Here is a 25,441-nt window from a genome sequence, read left to right on the forward strand (position 1 = left end):
AAAATATAAAATGTTAAAATATAAATGTTTGGTATCATATCATTATCAAATAATAAAACAACATTAATTATGCCAGTAATAGTCCTCAAGAAATTAAAAAAATTAAGAAAAATATAGTCTTACTAAAAAGTTAAAGTTACCAAGTTAATGAAGTGTCAAAAAAACAAAAAACAAATGTTTAATGAGTTTAATATTCAAAATGAACAACACTTTTGAAACTTCATTCGGACGTAATAAGGTGTGAACGCTTTGCCTTGAAAATGAATTGCGTTAACTTTAGATACCCCATTTCGGTTTTTGCTGGCATCCAAGTATATTATGTACCGTCTAATCTAAAATATAAAACAAAACCAAAACGTGCGCTCAACTTAACTCGGAGCTGTCCGTTTATTAGCCGTGATTATTATTATTATTATTGCATTGCTTCGGGGGGTTAAGACCCGAAGGGGGTCGCCTACAAACGACGGCAATGTTATATAAAAGAAAAACACTCGTAGAAGAAACTTTTCCCACAGAGGGCGACTTCTGGCTCTTTTGCCGGTTTCAAGCACAATAAAGAGTTTCAATAACGGGAAATATTAACCGCGAGAAGTGTTTGCTCAGACTATTTAATTTCGGTAGACCACTAAGATTTATTGTCCTCGTTTCGCCTTTCTCGCAGCCAACGGTGGATTCGGTTTCGTTTTGCAAACTTTTTCTTACCGACTCTATATATATATATATAATATATTTTCCTCCATCATATTATACAAATCTTTGTAAGTAAAGAAAACCATGCCGGTCGATCAGGTACTTCGCGTTTTCCCTACCCAGTAAAATGTATTAATTTTAAAGCATTTTTCACACCAAGTTATAATTTGAAAACAGATTTTATGCAATCAGTCAAGTTTTCTTAGCTAAACTCTAACTGTTAAAACCGGGTTTGAACTATTTTCAGTAAATTATAGAATGCTAAAGTAAAAAAAAATCGATGACACTTTCAACTATGAAAATAAAAGAAAAATTATAATATTAATTATGAAAAAAAATTCATCCGGATAATCAATTTATGGTCTGTGCAACTCAATCAGATCGTCAGTGGAACACTTATGTTCCTGTAACAAAATTTTCTCTAAGTCGTTTCGATATGCTATTAATTTCATTCGAAAGCTATTAATTTGTTCACTGGTGCACTTTACTTATTGTGCTTGTTTATTTTTTTCCAGAGACCCAGCAACGCCGTGGGATAAGTCATCCGGTCATAAGAACTCAGTCTCGCACGTCCTCACACTGACTGCCATCGCAGCTGCCACAACCTTCGCCATGTCGTTGAGGAGTGTCTAAAACTTTTCGACCAAAAACGTACACGACCAACTATGTTATAATATTATTATTATTAAACTTGTCTATTTATAATAATATACCGGCATACATGTATTAGAATCACCTACACATTACAAGCCCATATATACACATATACATTAAGTTAATAATTATTATATGCTAAAGTTTTAGACGACGTGACAGTGTACTTTGCCAACAACATTTTCCTTGTCAGGTGGGAGTTTTCAATTAAAGTTTTTTAAACACTAACGATATAACATGATTTAAAAAGTAAAAAATAAAAATAGTAGCACATTACATAGATGACAATTTTTTCCCCCTTTATTTTATTAACCAAAAAGTGATTTTCATTCTGTAATTTTTTTTTTTTTTACATTCATATGTGATAATATTTATTATTTTGTAATATTATTATTATTAGACCTATAATTATTATTATTACTACTATTAATATTATTATTATTATTACCTAATTTTAGCTGCAACGTTTAACGTTAAACCGTTGTAAATATTATAGTAATCGCTTAACATAATATATTCTCGAGGGTTTTTATTTATTTATTTATTTTACAACTGATATTTTTAATTTTTGTCTGTAGGTGTAATTAAAACGCTTAGTGCTTAAGCTTTATGTTCTTTTACTTATAAAACAACTAGTAGGTAAATATTTTGTATAAGTAAGGCGTAAAAAATAACATACACATTAATTTTACCCGCTAAATGTAAACAGTTAAGCTTTTATTATCATTATTATTTAATTAATAATATCACATTACTCTATGCATAATATTTAATTTTAACGCATGTACAACTCGATCAATGAATAATATTCGTTTCTTGTATTACATACTTTTAAAGTGTAATGATAATTTATTATTATAGGCCTATTATATTTATATAAATACTTGTTGGGCACAAGCCTGATTACCAAAATTGTTTTTAATTATTATTATTTATTACTGTTTTTTTTTTTATACTCTTCGATTTATGACTATATTATTATTGTATACCTATTTATTGATATACCGTAATTGTATCATATATATATAATTATATATTATACATTGATGGTGTACTTATAGTTATCATAGGATTTTTAGTCAAATATATTACACTATTTAATTATTAGCAGTTAAATTGTAACAATACAAATTATACGTAACTACTTATTATACATACGGTGCGTTTTTTTGTGTTTTATCATGCAAAAAGGATTAGAATCAAATTGAAAAAAATCTACCGCTGACTCTTGATGAGTCCTACTCTCACTGGTCATACACACATTATAATAGGAATCTTAAATATCTATAGTAATAAGTAATAGTACACACATTTGTATTTTTAAATAATAATTATTATTTTATTAATAATATTGTTTATGTTTTTTAAACAAATAATATATATTATTTAACACCAGTATCGAAATATGTCAAGTTTGGTACCTATGTTAAGAATTTTTCATTTTCTTCGATTGTCTTTAAACGGGCAAGCCATGTCGAGTCCTTAAGACTGGTAAGCGAATAAATCACCTCGAAATCAATTTTTGAAATATCATGTATGTAATTGTAAAACAATTCCATCACCATCGAGCTACCTGTAATCTCATTAACAGAAAAAAATTTGACAGAATCTAATAAATTATATTTCGTGAAAACTGCTTTGACGCCCTTATTCCTATGAAATATGTAAGTATCGTCGACTTCCAATGGATTTGAAAAACTACTGAAACTCTCATTGTTCGATGTCATTATTTTTAGCATTTGCAAAATGTTATGAACGCGATGATCGATTATCTTCTTTATTCCTTTTTTCGTACTAAACATTGGAAAAGACTCGTTAATCAGATCAACGACTTTACGCAAATGTTGGTCGGTGGACTGGCGAATGCAACTTATCACCGTATTTAGGTGCGACAACATGACTCGTTTATTGCTCGATATATTCGATATAATATCGTTTATCGATGCTTCGGTGTTTAATGTTTTTTTTATAGTATTCAAGTAACCTATAGCAGTCCTCATAACAATCACTTTCAACACGAGTAGGAAATGGTTTTGAAACGTTATTAGCGAACTGATCTGTGTATACAACGATACGCGATCGCTCCCGCTGAGCAAGTAGTACTTGTTCAGCTCATTCTTTATAGAATCCCAGTCGAGCTCTACCTTGAATGCCGTTTCCAAATCGACAATCATCCGGTTCTGTTCAACCTGTTTTTTAAGGCGCAATTGATCTTTTCCATATCGACTGACGACCGATTCGGATATCCCGTGTTGTGCGTTTTGTATCGTCTGCATAGCGAAACGTTGCTTTAGATACCGAGTTGTCAGCTTATAGCCTAATGCCGTTCCGTCTATGAATTGTCCAACCTTATCTTTGTAGCTGATGTCTTCGAACTGGAGCGTCGTGGTATTATACACCGGACATTTTGTGGAGTCGTCAAACCCCTCTAGTAGCATTACGACGGCCTTGTGAGCGCACATAACTTGTGACTTTTTGTAATTCTCGAGTGCTTCGGAAGGAAATTTAACTCCGTTCTGGTAAGACTCGAAAAACACGGATGCCCTCTCGGCGTACTGGGCGAATATCCACATGACTTCCTTAGTACTCGTAGATAGTTTATCTGCGTCGTTTAATTTGTCAAGTATGCCTAAGGTGTACCTCGCTTCCTCTGTGAAAATCAAATCTGGCCACGATTGTTCTAACGGTTTGGCCCTGGGATCTCGTATGTAAGATTTTGTCAGGTACAAGTACGCCAAAGCACTAAATACGAAACTGCAGTAAAATTCTTCATGAAGTGCGTTGTTAAGCTGTTCGACGTCATCTTTGTGTGCGAAACTTGGTTTACTCGTAGTTAACGGAGGTCTACCGACTAAACCTCGATCCGCAGCATATTGTTTTATTGCTTTATTAATTAAATAGTCCACATAATATGGATCATTTTTTTTAGGAACATCTCCAGCAAACGTATAAACCGCCATCAGTAGCACAATACATTTTATCGAAAGAGCCATATTGAATAATGCACACCAGTCTTATTGAATAATATTGAACTAATACTGTAAGATACTGAATAATACACCTTGACTTGCGTTTTAAATCGTTTGTACGCTATTCGTATGCTTGTTTGTTATTTAAAACAAATCGGATGCGGCAGAAGCTATTATTTGTTTTTTGCGCTGGTAAACAATAAAAAAAAAACCCCGAAACTTAACACATTTAATACAGCTATTGATTTTTGTATGTATAATATAAAATATCAAATCCAAGAAACTAGAATTTAAAAAACTAGTTAAAATTCATAATACTTTAATATTTTTTTTAACATAAATTTGAAAAATACTGATTACTGTAATTTCTACAATATTAATTTGGGCAAACTCTGTTATCACGTAACAAATTGCAGGTAGGTAGCGTCCTTTTAACAATAACTTTCTTTGAACATTTGTAGTAGATGAGCACTTAAAGGACACAGAATTATATAGGTACTCTTAAATAAGCAAAAGCCGTTAACTGAAATACGAATTAAAAGATTTAAAAAAAGGGTGAGAATCAAATTTCAGAAAAAATGCATTATTTATCAAATAAATACATCAGTTTTATAGTATAAGATTTTTGTTAACACCAATAAAAAAAAGTATGTAACATGACAAATATTAATATTTGAGAGGTTCGGATCAACGTAGAAATCCAGAATATAGAATATGGTATGGGAAATGGGAATCCTCCAGAAGTGCGAGGGTTTAACCCTCGAAATAACAAGTACAAGTTTTTTAATATAATAGGTTTCAGTTAAATAAAAGTCGTCAATTAACCGTTAGGTTAAAATATAACACACACCCTCATTTTTTCGTTTAATTATAATTAATTCATAAAGATATACTAAACAAATACAATAAAATATAAATTGATATGAAATGTATAGGAAAATAATTAAATCAAAATGTGCTTTTATGAAGTTCTATGATTGAGTATTGTTTATTATGTGGCAAAAATATTTTCATTATTATTTTAGTGCGTAGTTTGGAAATCAAACCAATTAAAAAGTTTGGAGTGTCAGAAGGCGTTTTTTTTTGGTTTTTTACTTTTAGTTTCTAATTTTGTAAATACCGTTCAGACTCTTTAAGACCGATGAACGTGTTGAACACCGCGCCAGATGGACGTCTTGTGTAATTATTTTGACATAACCGCCAAACACTTCCATGTTCGTTACGCTTTCTCGAAGCCAAACCTCGGTGTTTCCCATTGACTTATTAATGTTATATTTATCGGCAAGTTTACCGACCGCGTCCACCGACCGTTTGCTGTACTCTTCCCGTAAGTCGATCGGCGTGCAGAATGACTTTAAATTTGTACACCTCCGCGACTCGCAAAAGAGTAAACTGAAAATTTTCGTTATTTTAGCGGTGATTTTTTTTCGTTCTAACATACACAGTGCCACGAAGAGGTGTCCAAAATGCCGATTACCATAAGCAAATGTTGGTCTTCGAGCTGACCCAAACGTTTGGCGAAGTCCTCCGGGTGACTGGCAATTTTCCGGTTTTGTTCGCTGCAATAACTACGGATGTACAACAACTGGACTCTCTCGCTGTACGAAGACGTTTGCCATTGCACCAGACCGAACCGACCACAGGGACCATAGTTAAACTGAATCATCCCGTTTCCCTTGCATAAAATGTTTCCTCTTCCTTGCTCACTCTTTGCGTCACCCTGGTCCATCGCGCTGCGTTTTCGTCGACGTGCGGACACCTAACGAAACAGCGAGGCGCACGTTCGGTGGCCTATTCGAAATTAATTCAGGGGCAACCCAAATTTTTTTTCGTTAACCCTATTACTTAGGCATTGGTGCCTCGTCTGTAAGCTCTCTCAGCTCGTTCGGATTTTCCACGAACGTTATTGTCAGGCCCATGTGCGCCAGTGCGCTGAATACTAAATCGCAATGCAAGTCGTGGAAGAGCTCGAGTTGTTGCTTTGATATATCGTCAATGGACATACTTTCGATGTTATGCCAGGACGACTGAGGTCGAGTAAAGTAGCCTCGGTCGATATTTTGCATCGTGAATAAATCCAAGCGACCAGTGTGATCGTCAGCCCGGATTGCGGTCACCTGCAGACAGATCAGTAGAACACGAAGTGTCTTAAAAAACGACATTATAGTACTTTGAGTATGGCCCAGCAAAAAAAAAAAACTATAATATTATATTATATATTTTAATAATAACAATAGGGCAAATTTTGGTTTTTATATTGTAATAAAAATGCTGACGAGTTCACACTTCTGTTCAAACATATGTCAACGAGTTAGAGGTAACATTAAAATCTATTTGTTATTGTGGTACATAAATTTAATCTAGTTGTTACTTAAAGATTTTTAATTTAACCAAGTTTTTTTTTGGTTAGGTATAATAATTCGCAACTGGATACCTCATTTTTATTACACTCTTCAAATAATTATCCTATTGAGAAAAAGAAAAAATTACTGCCAAACCAGTGGCACTTTTACACCGCATCGATCACAATTTACATTAAATTATTTTATTATTACCCAGAGTAATCTGGAATAAAATCTCATAAAAACAAAAAAACAAAATGGAAAATATTCCCTTTAAAATTAAAAAATTACCACCAAAATGTAATCAGTTGAACTAGATAACTGAACAAACATACCGCTAAAATCTTAGAGAACATTTCGAATCCGCAATGGCGAAAGGCGCCATCGAAAGACTTAGGAATGACATGACATTAAATGCCCAATTGTTATTTTTTCCTATGCACATTTGGTGAGTTTAGTATGATTACAGACTCTACACTGTAGAGACTACAGTATTAATTTGGACACACTCTACTTTCACATTACAGGTCAATAGCGTCCTCTTTGTCCTCTTATCAATAACTTTCTTAGAACATTTGTAGTAGATGAACACTTAAAGCGCGCAGAATTATAGGTACTCTTAAATAAGAAAACGCCGTTAGTTCAAATTTAAATTGGAAGACTATAATTTATGTACTATTAATTTACTAACAATGATAGATTTTATTATTAATTGTATTGATAGCTATTACAGAAAAATACATAATAAACTATATTTGATTATTACCACACAAAAAAAAAATAATAATAATAATTATGCCTAAAGACAATTTTTTAATTTGGTGAAATGTGTATATATATTATTATAATATAATGATATACATATTAATAAAATGTATAATAAAAGGTTCTTTCTCATTGTTAAGTTTTATGATAAATATAAATATATATTATGTGGTAAACCAGCTTTAAAAGCATAAAATTAATTAAACATATAACCCATATTTTTTTAATCGCATTAACAATTTAGCTTAAACATTAATTTTAGTACAAACAAAACTGTTTATTTACCATACAACTGATTTTTTAAGAGACTTCAATAATCTGGTTGCAAAGTCCGGTTTAGTCGCTGGAACCACAATGGCCGGTTCAGTCTCTGGAACCGTTTCTTCGTCTTTTTCTATTTCTCTCATCTCCTCTATTTGTTTTAAACGATTGTAAAATGGATACCAATCCATACTAATAAACGAATTTATCACTTCAAAATCGACGGGTTTAGTAATAGTTTTTACGTAACCAGCAAACACTTGCATGCATACCAAGTTTTTTCGTACTGAACGATTGATACCAATTACATGATATCCATGTACATTGATTGATTGATTTAAGTTATATTTTTTGGCGACTTTATCAACTTGGATCATTGACCGTTGGCTGTACTCTTCATTTTCTTTAATCGGCGTTCCAAAGCTACTGAAATTATCATTCAACCGTGACTTTTCCTTGAGCAGTTCAAATATATTGTTAATGCAATCATCAATATGCTGAACATTTTTACAATTCCGTAGAGAATTTGTTATGTTTTCCATATCTCTATGGTTGCCTACATGAACCGCGAAATCTGCAAAGTGTTCAGCCATTGTATAGTTGCATTTTGGCAGATAATAACGTTTGGGCGACAAGACCCCGGACGAGGACAATATTTGTTTGATAGTCATCAAGTAACCGATAACAATCCTCATGGCAATCGCTTCCAGTACAAACATGACATTGCTTTGGAATTGCACCAGGGAAGAAATTTGTCGGTACAAAGTAATATCAGAGCTGTAACTGAGCCTGTTGGCGGTTTCCAGTGCATTCCATATAGAATCCCAGTCGAGCTGAACACCGAAAGCCATATCCAGTTCGTATGTTATGCGTTGATTCGTCATAAAATTGTCTAATCGTAACACGTCCATTTCAAATCGCTCGACGCCCATTTCAGGAAAACCGTGTTTGGCGTTTTCTTTTCTCTGCTCGGCAAATCTCTGCTTCAAGACCGAATTCGTCAACTTAAGGCCGTTTTCCGCTTTTCCGTCCACATACTGCTGGATCTTATCTTTGTACTTGGTATTTTCCAACTCGCCCGTTTCCCGATCGTACACCATACATTTCTTGGTGTCCACGTACTCCTCTAGCACTGTTACGACGGCGTTATGAGCTGACAATACTAACCTGTTGCTAAGACCGCCGGCTCCGTTCCAGTACGACTCGAAGAACACGGCTGCTCTTTCGGCGTACACGGCGAATGTCCACGCGACGGCCTTGGTTGAGCTATCTACTTGGTCGTTGTACAACACGTTCAGTATGTATTTAGCTTCGTCCGTGAATGTTAAACACGTCCAGTCTGTGATATTGCTCAGATTCGTCGTGTCCTTTATGTACATTTTCGTTAGGTACATGTGCGCCAGTTGACTGAACACAAAACTACAGTGTACCTGTTCGACAAGTTCGTCAGTGAGACTTGCCATTTCTTGGTTCGACAAATCCAAAGTTCCGCTCACTGGAGGTGTACCGACGTAACCTCTGTCCAACGGCAGCACCGAATACAGCTTCGAATCATTTGATACGATGGCACTTTCGACAAACACTCCGAATAACCCCGTCATCAATATAATAATTAACGCCGCCATTTAAATTGCTGTCGATTAGAAATCCCGCAAATCACAAGTTATGAAACAATTTAGAAATGTTTGTAATATTTTTTTCGTTCTTCTGTGAAATTGTTTAGCTTGGGGCTGAGTTGAAAAAATCGTCAAACGTGCCAGATTCGTATATTTACTAAGCAAATTCTATTTGATGCAAGTCATAAGGTATATTTTATGATTCGTTTTACTATGAGTAATACAATAGGTACGTTGCACCTAAAATCAAAAAAAAATAATATCTGTCACAGTTGCTAAATAATCCATTTCATTACATACGAGTAGTTACATTTTTTTATTAAATTTGAGCTTTACAAATGTAGCTTTTACATAAAATACATAGTTACTTTATTATTAAATTTGACAAAATAACCTATTCAACTGTTGTCATACTAATGCACATATCAAATGCACCAATCTTAGACTTATAAATCTACACGTCACATCTTCGTGGCGTTAAAAAGCTGCGTTCGGCTAATGCGACGTTAACAGGCAGAGAAGCGATTTTATTCAATAATATGTACACATTTGGGTATACAATGTACGCCGGTAACGACTGATAATAAAGCGGTATTCCATATAGTTTGCAATAACTAAATCCATGTTTCGTTTATTCAACACGTCGGTAACTAATTGTTGGTAACGTGTATACTTCCTACTGCAAGTACAGCCGTATTTAGTAGAATGCCGTTTAGTGGTCTATGACGGATAAAAATACAGCTGCATGTTTTTCTTTTGAAAAGAATACGTACTTACAGTTAGAAAAAGAAAAATGTTATTTAAATTTAAAATTTTTTAATTTGAAAATCCCAATTTAATAGGTAAAACAACAAAATAGCACGATGACAAAGCTTGTGGGCAACCGCTCCTCCCTCTTGTACACGCCATTGCTTTACACTAATTATACGAATTATGCCTAATTTTCATGATAAATTATATTACAAAAATTGATAGTCTACGCGAGTACTTCACTCTTATCTCTAACCTGATTAGCTTTGAAGTATCGTTTTTGTTTTTCACTTGACTGTGTTACGACTACAACTTGAGCTATAATGCGAAAACGCGTTATTTAATGTTATTTTTCATTAGACACAAATTATCAAATAGAGGTCATAGAAATACCAATCGTTTTTAAGCTTATACAAATAAATAGATTTTTAGTACTAATGATAAGTACTTGACATTCACACTGACACCACATGTGTAAACAGGTAAAAATAATACTAAGCGTTACTAAAACCGGGAGTGCGAGTGAATACAAAACTTGTTCGAGTGACAGGTCAGTTCAAGTGACAAGTACTAATGATTAGTACTTGAGCATCGTGTAAACTGACAAAGCTTATAATTCTGCGTTAAACTGCACGCGATTCACAGTACCTAACGTTCTGAATTTCCACTAAAGCGAGATGAATTTTACACGTTCAAATTTGATTGTGATTTTTTTGGCGTTGACGGTAAGTTCCATTTCGGGTTGTCGGCAAAGAACCGAAAACGCCATTTGCGAATCGCTACCGTCAAACAAAAACGGTACAAAGTTTTATTTGTACACAAAGTGAGAAGCGCTTATAACTATACAAAAACCGTATAAATACACAAACAAATATAATTCTAGAAAATCTTCGGTCGAACTTACGGTGGACGAAGATTCTATAAGTGCAGCGCCGTTCGCCGATTCCAACAAACTAATATTCTATTTACACGGTTTTGGCGAATCCGCAGACGCCGCAGGAGCATTACTAATCCGAAATGGTCAGACAGTCATAACTGGGCTTAACAATTTATTCAGCTACATACAGTACCTCCACTTAATTGTCATTTTATTTCAGCCTATTTAAACGGAACGGATGACGTCAACGTTGTTCTGGTGGACTATTCCAATATGACCGGAGTCTTCAGCCCAAGTCTTTACGGGTTCGCCCTGTCTTTCCCGAGGTCTAGATATTGTTATTTGCCGAGAACCGCCGACACACTTGTGGAAATGATCTTGTTGATACAAAAAGTGAACACGCAGATCAATTATACACGGTTGATTGGCTTTAGTTTGGGCGCTCAGATAGCTGGCAAGGCCGGAACGCGGTACAAGGAAATCACCGGCTGGTTATTGGACAGAATCACTGGTATTTAAACAGTTAATTTTTTACTAAAATTTAATCGATTGTCAGCCATCATCGGTTGGCCAATAGTATTGCAAAACGGTCCGGAAGAATATCGGCTCCACTTTTTTTTTGAGCAGTTCCATATTTTGTAACGCGATTAACGAACACGTGTCTCGTTTTGTTACTAAATTGGTGACTTCACTTTACCCTATCGAAACCCATTTAATAATCATTTTTTTCCCATCGTCGTCAGCTTTGGACGCGGGTGGTACTTGTTTACAGCAATCGCCCGAAATAAGCAAGCACAGTGCTTCATTCGTGGACGTGGTGCACTCCAACACCGGTTGGTTCGGCTACATAAAACCCGCGGGTCACGTGGACTTTTACATGAACAACGGCATCATACAACCGGTTTGCCTGACGAACGCTAGCGACGGTAAGAATCTGCTACATATTATATTGTTGTAGTTTACACGCAAAAGCCACAAAGTTAACAAAACAAAATATTAACAAATCCAATCGGCTTAGACGTTGGTAAAATGCCTCATTTTTTCGGCAAAGTTTGTCAATAAGACCCATCCCGAAGTTGTGGTGTTTTCTGTCTAAAATGGTACATTGTTCGGTTAACAGTCGCCGACATATTCGGTTTCCCGTCCGAATCAATGGACGCTACGCTTTGTTCTCACTTGTCTTCGGTCTTATACTTTGTGGCGTCCATTTACAACGATGAGATATATGCCCAGTGCTGTAAACAGATCAGACGACTAACCGAAAACACCGAAAACCATTATCTGTTGGACGACGACAACAACAACGCCATCAGTTTGACGTGCAATTCGTCTAACGGTACAAAACAAATAGTATTTGGCGAACACGCTCCTCTAGAGTAAGTGCTTATTTATACAATTCTATACGTTGTCCCACTAGAGAACGGACCTGCGCAGAAACCAAAACGCATTACTGCGTATGCGCCCGCGCAGACAAAAGTAAACCGGTGTGACGAGTTTTGATTTCTGCGCAGGCCCGTTCTCTCGTGGGACAGACTATATTAACGTTTTGAAACTAAGTTTTAATCACTATGGTTGCAGCGCCTCAGGGACGTACTACGCCACAATTCCAAACATATTAGAGTTGATCAGCGCTATAAATTGATGGCCGACTAGACTGTTGCTATTTTTGCAAACTATACAAGTTAATAATTAAAAATAACATGTGTGTTACTTCGCATGTTTTAGCTCAATTAATATATTCACAAATTCTACTAATTATAATGTTAAAAATAGGGTTCTAAATGGGACTTCTCCAATACACACAAAACATACCTGTTGCCTCTTTCCACCTAGTCTAGTCTTGTTCTACAACTTCTTATGACACCTGTTTATTTTCTTTGTAAACTTAAACTCTGATGGTAATTGTTACCTTATTTCCTACTTACCAATATTTTCAAGTCAATTTTCTTCAACGTTTTCTTACATTTTTGTATTATCGTGAATTATTAAAACTTCATAATCTGCACACAATAGAAACCTTGTAAGTGTAAATGTTAATAGATCTAGTATTGACCCTTGATGAGTCCTACTTTTACCGGTCCTAAACTCGTTATATGTATTTTAAATATCTATAGTAATAAACAATAATAGACGTATTAAAAACTTTTAAGTAATAAATATAATTATATTAATTATATTGTTTATGTTTTTTTAACATAAATTTATTACTGAACATCGGTATCAAAAAATATCAAGTTCAGCTTCAGCTTAAACTGCTCAAGTTTTCATCATTTTCTTCTAATTTCTTTAAACGGCCTAGCCAATTCGTGTCCTTAATAATAGTTAGTGAGTAAACAACCTTGAAATCAATTTTTAAAATATTACGAACGTACTTGTAAAACATTTTCATGGCCAGAGCAAGCTATCTGTTATCGAATTATTGTCAAGAGGCTCGAATCTAAATTTTTTGTTGAATACTGTATTGACGCCGATATTACTTTGATTTCGATAAGCATTGTTGACTTCCATCAGATTGTAAAAACTACTAAACTCTCATTATTCGATGCTATCAATGCAATCATCGATTATCTTCTTTCTTTGTTTATTCGTACTCAGTGGCGGATTTGAGGGGGGGGGGCGATGGGACGATCGCCACCCCCCCCCCTTGGCCTGAGTTTTGGCCCAAGAAAAAAGTGGTTGTAATAAATTTCGACCATGTCAATTAAATTGCCTGTTAATTTGTATAAGCTTCATGGTATTATTTTTAATTTAAATCATTTTGTTTATGATTAAAAGCCATTTTAGTTAATATAATAGTACTTTTTTTGTTCCGTCGCTGAAACCAGATTTGAATTCGTCATGAAGTTTACTTGAAATCGGTCAGCGTACTTTTTTTTTAAATTTTAAAATCAAATTTGGAAAGGGTTAAAATTTAAAAAGTACCCTGACCGTTCCAAAGTAAACTTCATGGTGAATTCAAATATGTTTTCAAATTACTTATCGGATTACTGTACGGCCTGTGCGATGGATATAAAATGATGTGTTTTGACTGAAAAAACCCGCCGGTATCGAATTCCCTTAAATGTAGATGATATTATTGAAAGATTTGCTAAAGAAAAATAAAGATGCATTGATTTTATATTATAAATATCTGAGTATTGTACTTTACTTAATTACAATAGTATGTATTTGAATTTAAACAAACTTGTTGTAGCTATTTTCTATGAAAGTTTATTGGGTCAAAATTAAACTGAATTAATAATAGTTAATTAAAAAATAACTAATCAAAATAATTAATACATTGTAACATATTTTGTAGACAATTAATAGGTAATTTTATTATACCTACAAAAAACGAAAATTCACCCCCCCCCCCCCTTAAATAACCCCTGGATCCGCCACTGTAATCGTACTAAGCTTTGGAAAATACTTCAGACCATCTACTTTACGCAAATATTGGTCGGTGGAGTGGCGAATGCAATTTATCACCGTATTTAGGTGCGACATTTCTCGTTTATTGCTCGATATATTCGATATAATATCTTTTATTGATGCTTCAGTGTTTAATGTTTTTTTTATAGTATTCAAGTAACCTATAGCAGTCTTCATAATGATCACTTTCAAGTATACTGTATTATAAATTATAACAAAGTTATAATTTGTAATACCTTTTGTTTTCTTTAAACATAAATTTGAAAAATATAATTGGCCGAACACTATGTTACGACATAAAAATGAAAGTCCAATAGGCAATAATTAATTGTTGGCTCTTTTGGTGCAGTGCAAGTGTCTAGCCAAAACAAAAAGAACATATTAAACGAATTTATTGTTTGTTAAAAAATAATTTAAGAAGTCGCTACCTAAACATTTATTAAGGAGTAAAGTAAAGGCGATTTTTCATAAAATCTTAAGCTGGATCCTAAGCTGTATTGTATACTAATAAATACAGTAAAAATAATTCATTATTGGTTAATTTTTTTTATCACAATTTCTAAGAATTTATTAAAAAATGAAGAAAAAAAAATCTACTTTAAAAATGTACAGTAAAACAAAATAATCGGTCTATCACAAAATATTTTTTTTCTATTTCCCATGAACATTTGGTGAGTTTAGTATGATTACTGTAGTTTCTACATTATTAATTAGCCCAAACTCTGTATTCACCTTACAAATTACAAGTGAGTAGAGTAAGAAAACACTGTTAATGAAAATTAAAATTAAAAGATTATAATTAATGTGGCAACTTTGAGACTACGGCTCTTGTGTACACGTTCAGTCAGCAACTACTATTATTTAAAAATGCTTAAGAACAAATCAAGCCGGGTGGCAAGTGCCTTTACCTCGAAGTTTACAGAATAAGAGTAATGTCAATACAAATTTGGGTTGGGATTAAAATCTAGATTTACTAAAAACGATGGATGTTTGATGTTTCTAGTCGTGTGTCTTGAAAAAATATTATTCAATATTATAAGCAAATGTCTAAATAGAAATATAGTACAAAAACAAATTGTTATAATACAAATTCATATAATCAGTTAAATTTTAACTGTTATAATTATCAAAATTGTTTATTGTCAAATAGGTAATGTTTATTTTTTTTCCATTTGATCAATAGCCACTTCTGAGATTCTTAATCGGTGTTACGGTAACACATTTGGTAAGACATCCAGTTTGAATCCAGTGTGAGTCTAAGTATGCCACTTTGTGTTGCGATATTATTATACAAGATGCAACTAAGGGTTGTTTTATAAGAAAAATTGTGTCGTATGTTTACCTACAAAAAGTATTACTAATTTACAACGATGACAGATTTTGTAATTAATTTAGTTGAAAACTATCACAGAAATAGTCATAATTAACTATATTTGTTATTGCCAAAAAAAAAAAAAAAATACACAGTGCACCTAACTACTTACACCAGTTTACCAGTGTACTTATTTACACTTATAACGAAAATACATTTGTATTTTAAAACTAAAATAAACTATAAAACTCATTGAAGACATTTCAATTTAGTCAATTAGTATTTTTTCTTAAATAACATCATAATAGAAAAAAAAAAATAATTAATATTAAAAATATTAAATCAACTTTGAAATATTATCTTAATAAAAAATATAAGCTTATAAATAAATATTTACTAAAAAGAATTGTTGGAATATTATTTGACAAAATATATTTTTTTATAGTTTGTGTTATTATCATACATTACAACGTAATAAATAACAATAATAATATCCACATAACTAATTACTAACACTTTTGATTTTTGTGTATGCCTGCAAAAAATAAACACAAATTACAAACCTAAAATATAATATTGTTGATTTATTTTAATGATTTTACTTAAATTAGAAGAGGAACTATCATCACTGTCTGAACTGTCTGAATATGCAAGACCCGGTAAAAGACTAGACTTGGTTTCACCTAAAACCAAAATAATAAAATTATAACATACTATCAATAACTTTGGAAAGCGATGCTGTCCACAAAAGCGGCAATAAGTTTTATTTGAGATTCACGTCAACAGATGGGTACACCTCGTCATAGTTTAAACGGACAGGATAGTCCTGTGATCGATTGTCGTTTTAGTGTACACCACCTATTGTCTGATAATATTTATCACAGAAATAATGTTAGACTAAATAAGATAATCTATATTGTTACGCTATAACTACAAATGCTTTAATGTTAGTTATTACAAACCTGTTGGTTTATTGTTTGGTTTAATATTGAGTTTGATTGACTCGCGATTAATCATTTGTTTTTTAGGAGAACTCGTACTTTCCTCCGAAGATCTTTTTTTCACAATAGCACCGGCCAATAGTTTACTCTGTGTTTTTTTCGCCCTATTTACAGCAACGCAAAATGTTTAAAATAAACATATATTCATATAACAATTTTGATACAACCTTATTAAGCGACTTACACGCTTCCCGAAGTAGTCGACGGTTTGGGAACAATAGCTACAAGAGGCGAAACGGACGATTCACACTGAAGAGTCGATACCTTTGAGCGAAATTCCTCAATCTGCCTTGCTTCTTCCATCAATTGTCGTCGTTCTTCGGCCATTTTAGTACGATCCACCAACTCGAGAAAATCAACTTCATCGTCGTCTAAACCGCGTATCATATTCTCTGAAAAGTATTGTTGAACTTAACATTCGCCATGATTTGATATATATATTACACAATTCACAGGGCGCTTACTGAGTTTATGAGTTTCTTCATATTCGTATTCTTTTTTCCTACGCTGTTCTTCGAGCCTATCGAACAGCGAACGATGGTCATACTGCTCCTCGGGAGCCTCTAAACACGTATTACAATTATTATGAGTTTTTGGGTGCATAAGGAATTAACAACAGATTTTTACAAGAGTTATATTACCTAGAGGCTGTTCAGCGGTTCTAACTTTTTCCCATTCTTCTTGCCGGACTTTGCGCCGTTCTGCTAATTCTGTTTCGGTGACAAATCCGGAACTCATCGTGAACGTGAATCAAAATACAGTATAAAATGTATCAAATAAAACGAAATGAATAATAACGCACAACTATCATGATTCAATCGACAGACGACACAGGAATTCTTCAATTAAAATTTAACAACTTGTTCCGTTCACATTGTTATCAAATAAAAATAAACTAAAATTATTGTTAACAGTCTTATCACATTCAGCTGTTATCAGTATATTAATACCAAAGTAGTAGTATTTTCCAAAGAGATTAATGATGAAAAAAGTTTTAAATTTTGACAGGAGGGCTTTTAAATATGTTATGATGCATTTTATTCTTGATTTAATAAAATTAAAATAAAACATTCATAATAATAAAATACGAAGTTCATTAACTAGCTTTCTATAAAATGTACGTACATTGTTTGATTTTTTTTTTTTTAATGCGTTATAATAACACTTAAGTTACTCACAATTGCATGTTTTGCTTCAGTTTTCTAATTAATTTATTCGAAAGTCAATGAATTATGATAATATTGTAATTGGGCCAAGTGTGATAATTGTAAGCCTATGGGGAAGTCGTGACAAACAATTTTCAGTTTTTTTCATCATAACATAATCTTCATAAATTATAAAATTAAGTAACACACTAAAATAGTTGTTTCTACACATTTCTAAATCATTACACATGTATTTCCCTTGTAAGTAATTTTTTACAATTACCCTACCTGATCAATACCGCGCTATACTTGCTTTGATGAAACATAATTAAATTTATGAGTTTGGTATGAAATTAATTTTAAGAGACAATACACTCTACATTCCGTACAGCTTAACAATTGTTAAACTTTTCATTTCGATATTCGGTGTTTTTAACACAATAAAGTGTGTTATTTGTTATGGTAAAATTATAACTATTTAAATGTATCATCAATCATATTATGTAAGTTTAAAAATAATAATAAAATCATAGATACCAAAAACAATCCATATTCAGTCTCTTAATATTATACATTAAATGTATTAATGTTACTAAATACTAAAAATTATACAACCTATGTACAAGTTTTAAGAGGACGTCACACAACATTTATTTTCTTCAAAAAACCCACCTTAATTTTACAAAGGCTATAACCAAAACTAAGAAACCAAATTTTTACATTTGCCTTTAACAAAGTATCCTCATTACTGTATTAATATGTATGCATTATGGTTAAAACTCTAAATTAAGATTTTTTGACAAATTGCCTATACTTTACTCCTTAGAAATGGCCGGTGTGGCGTCCTCTTGAAAACACACAGAAACATTTGCAATACGTTTAAAAAAAAACGCTTAATATTAAATACTTATAATATGTAAATACATAGAGTAGATACACAGTTAATCAAAAAGCAGGCATTTAAATCTCGTTAAGTGTCTATGCTATATGGGGTTGGCTTCTGGTCATAAGTAGGCGCCTTGCCTTGTAACATGTCTTGGATCTCTTGCAATGTTTTTCCCTCAGTGTCCGGCAACAAAAACTTGGTGAATAAGAAAGCGAGGATACAAAAACCGGAGAACATCCAAAATGCAAAATGCTCTCCTATTATATCGCACAGCGTCATAAAACTTTTGGTCAGGATAAATCCCAGTAGCCAGCAAAAGCTCGCAGTCAGAGCAGAAGCCACCGCTTTGAGGTTGGCTGGAAATATCTCACCCATAATGGCCCAAGGCAGAGGACCAAAACCTGAAATATGTATTGTATAGTAATTAGTCTCTTTCGGGTCACAAAAATACAAAATAAGTAAACCATTCCTAGTAAAATCATACCAAAGCAGTAAGTTATTATGTAAAGAACTAGACTGGTTACAGGAAGCCAGCCCAGCGATGCCATGTCGTGTCCTAGACTCTTCTGGAAGAAATACAAACCCAAAGTACCCTATAACAAGTGTGTTTTTTCTTGAAAATAGTATTTATTTGTCTATTTTATGTTTTATTTTATTTTACCAGAGTGACAGTCATTCCTATGGATGACGTGTACAACAGAGCTTTCATGCCAAACCTTTTGGCCAGCGGTGGAGTCATAGCAGCTGCGAAAACCATAACCGATCCCACTATAATAGTACTAAGGCTAGCCGACATACTAGACCCTGTACTTTTGAATATAGATTCACTGTAGAATAGCACCACGTTAATGCCACTGACTTGTTGGAAACCTACCATGGCGCCAGCGATCAATAAAGCTTTGATGTTGACTACACTACTGAACAGCTCGCCCAATCCAGATTTTTGCTTCATCGTGATTTCCAACGAGTCCTGTGTACGATTAAAATTATAGCATAATAACGTTGTATAAAAGTAACAGATTTTTACAGCAATGGTATCAAAATATATAACCCAAATGGACAACTCGATCCTAGGTCATCTTAATCCCACTTTGCTCTAGATCAGCCCTACTGTGCTAACTCGGTTGGGACGGAATAAACCTTACCGATTCCGAATTAACCCCAGATCGTCCAATAGTTCATGTTGACGTTACTAAGTCTTAGTTTACTAAAATGTATATCTACTACTATAAGCTAACACGTTTACAGTTTTGGGTGACTTCGTGTGTGTTGACTGTGGTTACCTTCATTTCGCCTAGTTCCTTCGTAAGGAACTCTTCTTCTGGATTACCGCGAAGCCATCGCAATGATGCTAGTGCTTGTTTTTCATTGTCCGGGTTCCTCAACAGATACTGAGGGGTTTCTGGCATCCAGATGAACGTTCCCAAACAAAGCAACGGCGGCACCACTGATACCATTACCAGAAGGAAGTACGTTGTGTAAGGACCGATCACATACTCCACTAGGAAACCGGCGCACAGGAAAAATTGCATCAGCGTACCCAACGAACTCCTCAGGCTCGGCTAAGACACATACATGCAGACGTTATATGTATATAGTTAGCGATTAAATTGCCAACAGCCGGTCTAATGCTCACTTCGGCTATTTCTGCGATATACAAAGGATTGACCGTGTACACCAGTCCCACAGCTACCCCGGCTATAACCCTGGCCACGTAGATGGCATACAATCTCGGGAAAAAACCAATGACCAGCCACGAGATGACGAACAACACCATGGCGAACAACACTGTGCGTTTGCGGCCAAATCGATCGATCAAAGCACCGGCAATCAGTGGTCCGATTGCAGCACCCAGAGCGATCAGCGATCCGATCCAGCCACCTTCGGACCGGGAAATGATCAGACCATCCGCACTAGGATCGCCTTCTTCTAGTTTGGGAATTGTCGGCGACGACCAGGTTAGGGCGCAGCCAGCGGCTAAGGCACCGATGTTCACTGTAAGCACACAGTATCACAATGTGTGTTAAAACACTAAGTAACACACAAGTAAACACCAAGTAAGTATTAATAGTATACAATATATTTTGATGTGTACGCAAGAAGATATTTTAGGCAGTAACATAAGATTACTGTGACAATTGAACTGCACGAAGCATTTTATCCGAAAAAGTATTTTAATTCTAAAATATTGACAACAATTGAACTGAGTTCAGAATGAAACCTAACCGTAGCAAATAGCATTAGCCGCATTTGCAACCGAAAACCAAACAGCCGAGTTACATATCAATTTAACATGAGTTCCTCCGGAATCAAAAAGGGCATCATTTTTTTTTTTATATGAACGCAGAGTAATGTAAATTTATATTCGAATAAAAGGTTATTCAAATAATTTGTATACGTGTAGTGAATATTAGATTTGTACGAATTAATGTTTTAAATTATAATTACTTGAAAAAAACACAAACTTTTTAAATAGTAGGTATGTTTAAAAACTATTCGAATAGTTAAATTTGAAAACATTGGAATACTTTTTTTAATGATTATTTAGATAACGTTTTATTCGAATGATGCACAACTCTGATTGAACGTGTAGGTACGACATGAATATCTCGGAGGTCTTATTTAGAGCTCGGCTAAGACTTTACCCTGTGTTAAACAGTTCATGTTTGTGTTTTTTCCCAGTATATTGTACTTTGCAAAATATGTTTAATAGTCGTTATTGGAATTTACATAAGAACAAAAACAGTAAATAACAAAACAGTTCCGTCTTGTCTTTGCATAATTATGTGAAGACACTGGCACAGCAATCAATCAGATGTAATACTGTTTAACAATAACCGTCTTCGAGCTGATCCATAAATTACACATATATACTTATATTAAATTACATTGTATTATATAGTAGTGTTTTTTTTTCCTACAAAAAGTATAACAAATTTGCGACCAGGAAAGATATTTATTAGCGAGTATTGTTTGACAATACTTATGTTTTTTTTTGCATTTAGACCAACAACATTACACCATTAAGAATATACAAGTTTACTTTAGTAATAGATGAACTCAAAAGAAACACACAAGGCAATGCACCTTAGTCTTTATTGTTTATCAATGATAAAACACAAGTGTTAGAAATTGAATTAGTTAAACGTAGTAAGAGACAAACGGTTTGAATATAAGTAGGTATCTAGAACGGTATACTTAGAGTTTAGTTTAGAAACACATAAACCCTATGTTACCAACAATAGATCCATTTCTATCGACTATCTTCTTATCGTGAAAATATTCATATAATAAATAATACCATTGCAAGAAATAGTAACATTTTATCATGTACCTCTATTGGTCTTGGCAATTTTATTGATATTTTCTAGAACGCATTATCTTAATCTCACTAATTACAGAATAATTACATTGAGATTATGCATTAGTTATGTAATTATTTTTCTTTGTAGTATGCAACTTTTAATTATTGTTACAATATCAATACAAATAAAATTAACTTTTAACAAATATTGCTGTGATAAGTTAATGTATTTTAAACACAAAAGTATTTTCTTATATTATCTTAACGGAAATACAGAAAAAATATTTTTTATATTAAATTAATGCATAATTAATTATGTTTTATACAAAAGGTTATAAGTTATAACTTGTACTATAGATAAAACATTTCGTTTCTAAGCGACGATTTTTGATTATTAGAATTTAGATTGTTGATTCTTTAAGGTGGCTAGCAATCATTTTCAATGTATATTATGCAAAATTTAATCATAAGGCCATGCAAAAAAAAAATTTTAAAAATCAAACGATTTGGCAATATTTTAATAATATCTTATACTCCTATTGGAAATATATAAACATTGTTAGATTGAACTTAACTAAATGTAAACTCCAATAGTTCTCAAATACTTTCTTTTGGATATTTGAATCAATTTTAAAAATATTATTACTGCTCGACATTTGTTTTTTCATCATAAGATGTAATGCATCAAAAAATTAAATAAGACTAGGAAACTATTGGATGTATTTTTATAAAAAAATTAATATATTTTCAATTGTTCTATTTTTTTGCAATTCATCCTTATTAACGTAGTGATTCGCACAGCATTTAATTTACAATAATAAAAATAGGTCAAATATAAAACATGTTCATTGTTATTGATACAAGAAATCCGCTATGAAACGGATAAGTTTTTTGTCCACGTGACATGAGACAACACATCTGTCTCGTTGAATCCTAAATAGGGAAACATGTTTCCTGTTAACCGGATAAAGGTACGATATAGAAAAGTAATTTATAAAAAAATAATACCAGTCGACGATTAGCAGGCTCAATAGGTATCGACAATCACTATAATACAGGTATATATTTGCTTAGATATCTAAATACTAACTAAATTTCGTTAATTTTTAACAGAACATTATGAATATTTTAATTTTATAGGCATTAAGTATTTTTATTTTTGTCAATCGTTTTCTGAGTGATATAATTGATCACACAGAAATCGGAATCTTATTAGAAATAAATAACAACAAAAAAAGTATAAAACAAATTATAGTGAAAATTAATCGTTTTGAAAATGATTAGATACGTTTAATGTTGTGCTTCAATAATATAAAATGTGACAAATTTATATAGACTTTTTTTACCTGTACATGATGCCAAGTAGAGATTAAACGCACCAGATCCGGTCTGTTCTTGTTCGGACTTCATGTCTGCGAATGACTACACGAAAACGGTCGCTACGATGGAATCAGTTTCTTCCCATGAACATTCCCCTCTTTATTTTCTTACACTAAAGAGTCTGTCAAAACATTCCATCATATAATTTACAACTATAATCAGAGCTTAGTTCAGTAATAGAACTTTTTCAAAAATGTCCATTTATTACAACTGTTATTTAACAACCTTTATGAAAAAGTTATAAATAATTTATATTGTAGGTATAAACTAATAAAAATAATAATAAATGTACCTATGTTTTAAAAAAAAAAACTACAAACTACACTTCATAATGAGTTTTGAGATTAACTGGCAATGTCTTTTGAGGTTTTGAAAAACAAACGTTTGTTCTTATATATACTTGTATAGCCGCTATTTTACCTTAATGGCAACTCTATCATTTAAATTGGCTGTACTTCACTTTATATAATAACGAATCTCGATGTACGAATACTACTACAGTAACAGCATCAAGTAAGTTAAGTGGTATTTTTTTGAGGGGTTTTTATGAACAGTTAAAATGTAATGTGCAATAGGCTGTAGGTGAATTATTAAACATAATTTTTTTGATTTTAAATTAATACAATTTTATCAGTTATTTTTTTTATTCACCGAATATGCTGTGTGATTGATGGTTTATATTGTATATTTATTAAAACGACGAAATTCAACGGGTCATATTTAACAAACACACATAAACTAAACTAATAGATTACTCAGTACTCACTTCAATTAAAATTATACTCCTATCCCCAAGTCCTAAATAAGGGTAACGCTAATTGCTAAATAAAGGTACACACACACACACATTTTAACGATTTCATTTAACAGCTGGTGGATAATGTTGAATTGTAGATATTTAAACCCTAATCCTAATTTTATTATAATATTATTATATAATGTTTATTACTCAATAAAAAAACTAACGCAATAATAAGATATTGATTTAAGCTGCAGGAAAACTGACTCAGACCGTTTTCTTAAGACCACTTAAACACCGGTTAAGTCCTTTGTTTATACAGCCACACCTTTGTATCTGGCAACGGATAGTCTTAATAATTGTAATGTAAATACAATAAATCAATTTTTTGAAATCTGTTGATCGTATACAATTGCACTTTAATTTGTCATGTCATTTAATGATTTACGGTATTGATGTTTTTTTTTGACACAGAGCGTTATACAGTGTGAATAACACGGTTGATGTTTTTTACGACTTACAATTAAACCTATCTTAATGATAATAATATTTAAATATTTTCAACACGTTTTATGTATTTTAACCAATTTATTTATTTTCAACCGACCGTCAATATATTGTGAGGGGAGGGGGGAGTACAAAATAAAATTAGAAATATTTCAAAAAAGCAAAACAACCTACATAAATATATAAATATATATTATTAACTTTAAATAATAAACTGTTATATACTTAATTGTTTTTAATAAGTATTAAGTAATGACTATTATAAACATAATAAATAATAATTAAAAATGAGCTGTTTATTTAAATATACAACCGTAATAAATAACGACGACTTAATAGATAAGTGTGTCATATTTTTATTGAAATCTTGCAGTCTTCATAAAAAAAAAAAAAAGGAAAAAATAAAATTGTACAAGTCACAATGTCAAAATAAAATCATGATGGTTTTTGTAAGATGACAAAAACATCCTATCAGGTTTAATTAGCAATTATTTAATAATATTATAACTAAAACAATATAGCATTTAAAAATGTTGTCATTTGATCCTCGTGACTTTCAAATATTTGTGACAATTAAAAAACCTTACGAAATAACTGATTAATTCAATGTATTTTCGAGAAATCCGTAAACAGATATTTTAAGTATCGCAATATGATACTATAATAATTAAAATATATGTTAATAGTCAGAATTTACGGAACTTACTATTTACAAAGTAGGCACTTAACAACTGTAAGATTTTGAGGTAAACCCAAGCGGTCCTTTCTTTGGATAAAAAAACTAATTGTTTTCATCTTAACAATGGCATTTATCTGTCGGTGTACTAAGTAT

At 32.6% G+C, this 25,441-nt stretch overlaps 4 protein-coding genes across 5 annotated transcripts in view; 2 read left to right on the forward strand and 2 right to left on the reverse strand.

The window, feature by feature from the left end:
- The window catches only part of LOC126843805 (uncharacterized), a 62,902-nt gene extending 60,688 nt beyond the window's left edge, over positions 1 to 2,214 (forward strand). Inside the window, exon 5 of the mRNA XM_050581598.1 lies at positions 1,206 to 2,214. Coding sequence (XP_050437555.1) covers positions 1,206 to 1,323 — 118 coding nt within the window. The 3' untranslated portion in view covers positions 1,324 to 2,214. The remainder of the gene's footprint in view (positions 1 to 1,205) is intronic.
- Positions 2,215 to 10,538: 8,324 nt separating this feature from the next.
- On the forward strand, positions 10,539 to 14,055 carry LOC126843144 (pancreatic triacylglycerol lipase-like). Its single transcript, XM_050580503.1, has 6 exons — positions 10,539 to 10,870; positions 10,931 to 11,067; positions 11,145 to 11,435; positions 11,668 to 11,850; positions 12,045 to 12,300; positions 12,503 to 14,055. Exons 1-6 carry the CDS (start codon positions 10,725 to 10,727, stop codon positions 12,564 to 12,566), a joined length of 1,077 nt encoding a protein of 358 aa, XP_050436460.1. The 5' UTR covers positions 10,539 to 10,724; the 3' UTR covers positions 12,567 to 14,055.
- Positions 14,056 to 16,003: 1,948 nt separating this feature from the next.
- LOC126843255 (PSME3-interacting protein) lies at positions 16,004 to 17,548 on the reverse strand. Its single transcript, XM_050580650.1, has 6 exons — positions 17,290 to 17,548; positions 17,113 to 17,211; positions 16,833 to 17,040; positions 16,610 to 16,752; positions 16,250 to 16,330; positions 16,004 to 16,182 (listed from the first exon to the last, which is right to left on the reverse strand). The coding sequence occupies exons 1-6, from the start codon at positions 17,384 to 17,386 to the stop codon at positions 16,157 to 16,159; spliced, it is 654 nt and encodes a 217-aa protein (XP_050436607.1). The 5' UTR covers positions 17,387 to 17,548; the 3' UTR covers positions 16,004 to 16,156.
- Positions 17,549 to 18,686: 1,138 nt separating this feature from the next.
- LOC126843251 (facilitated trehalose transporter Tret1-2 homolog) lies at positions 18,687 to 24,235 on the reverse strand. Of its 2 annotated transcripts, none has more exons than XM_050580648.1 (7): positions 24,130 to 24,235; positions 23,330 to 23,484; positions 20,316 to 20,674; positions 19,963 to 20,241; positions 19,341 to 19,649; positions 19,164 to 19,272; positions 18,687 to 19,080 (listed from the first exon to the last, which is right to left on the reverse strand). In XM_050580648.1, exons 2-7 carry the CDS (start codon positions 23,391 to 23,393, stop codon positions 18,764 to 18,766), a joined length of 1,437 nt encoding a protein of 478 aa, XP_050436605.1. In that variant the 5' UTR covers positions 23,394 to 23,484; positions 24,130 to 24,235; the 3' UTR covers positions 18,687 to 18,763. The 2 variants fall into 2 exon arrangements, with proteins under 2 accessions (XP_050436605.1, XP_050436604.1); XM_050580647.1 differs by having other exon boundaries at positions 24,015 to 24,222.
- Between the last annotated feature and the right edge of the window lie 1,206 nt (positions 24,236 to 25,441).

The sequence above is a fragment of the Adelges cooleyi genome, unplaced genomic scaffold (assembly GCF_023614345.1).
Source record: "Adelges cooleyi isolate 19-005CV unplaced genomic scaffold, UGA_ACOO_1.1 ACOO_flye_CR_arks_rails_tigmint_CR_PRNA_574, whole genome shotgun sequence".
Lineage (NCBI taxonomy): Eukaryota > Metazoa > Arthropoda > Insecta > Hemiptera > Adelgidae > Adelges > Adelges cooleyi.

Coding starts and splice junctions, on each gene's coding strand:
- LOC126843251 (XM_050580648.1), bottom strand. CDS start 23,393: ATGAAGTCCGAACAAGAACAGACCGGATCTGGTGCGTTTAATCTCTAC. Junction 20,675..23,329: donor CTACTTGGCATCATGTACAG/GTAAAAAAAGTC, acceptor GTGTGCTTACAG/TGAACATCGGTGCCTTAGCC. Junction 20,242..20,315: donor ATATCGCAGAAATAGCCGAA/GTGAGCATTAGA, acceptor TATGTGTCTTAG/CCGAGCCTGAGGAGTTCGTT.
- LOC126843144 (XM_050580503.1), top strand. CDS start 10,725: ATGAATTTTACACGTTCAAATTTGATTGTGATTTTTTTGGCGTTGACG. Junction 11,436..11,667: donor GTTATTGGACAGAATCACTG/GTATTTAAACAG, acceptor CATCGTCGTCAG/CTTTGGACGCGGGTGGTACT. Junction 12,301..12,502: donor GGCGAACACGCTCCTCTAGA/GTAAGTGCTTAT, acceptor CTATGGTTGCAG/CGCCTCAGGGACGTACTACG.
- LOC126843255 (XM_050580650.1), bottom strand. CDS start 17,386: ATGAGTTCCGGATTTGTCACCGAAACAGAATTAGCAGAACGGCGCAAA. Junction 16,753..16,832: donor TCGACTACTTCGGGAAGCGT/GTAAGTCGCTTA, acceptor TGCTGTAAATAG/GGCGAAAAAAACACAGAGTA. Junction 16,183..16,249: donor TAGTTCCTCTTCTAATTTAA/GTAAAATCATTA, acceptor TATTTTTTGCAG/GCATACACAAAAATCAAAAG.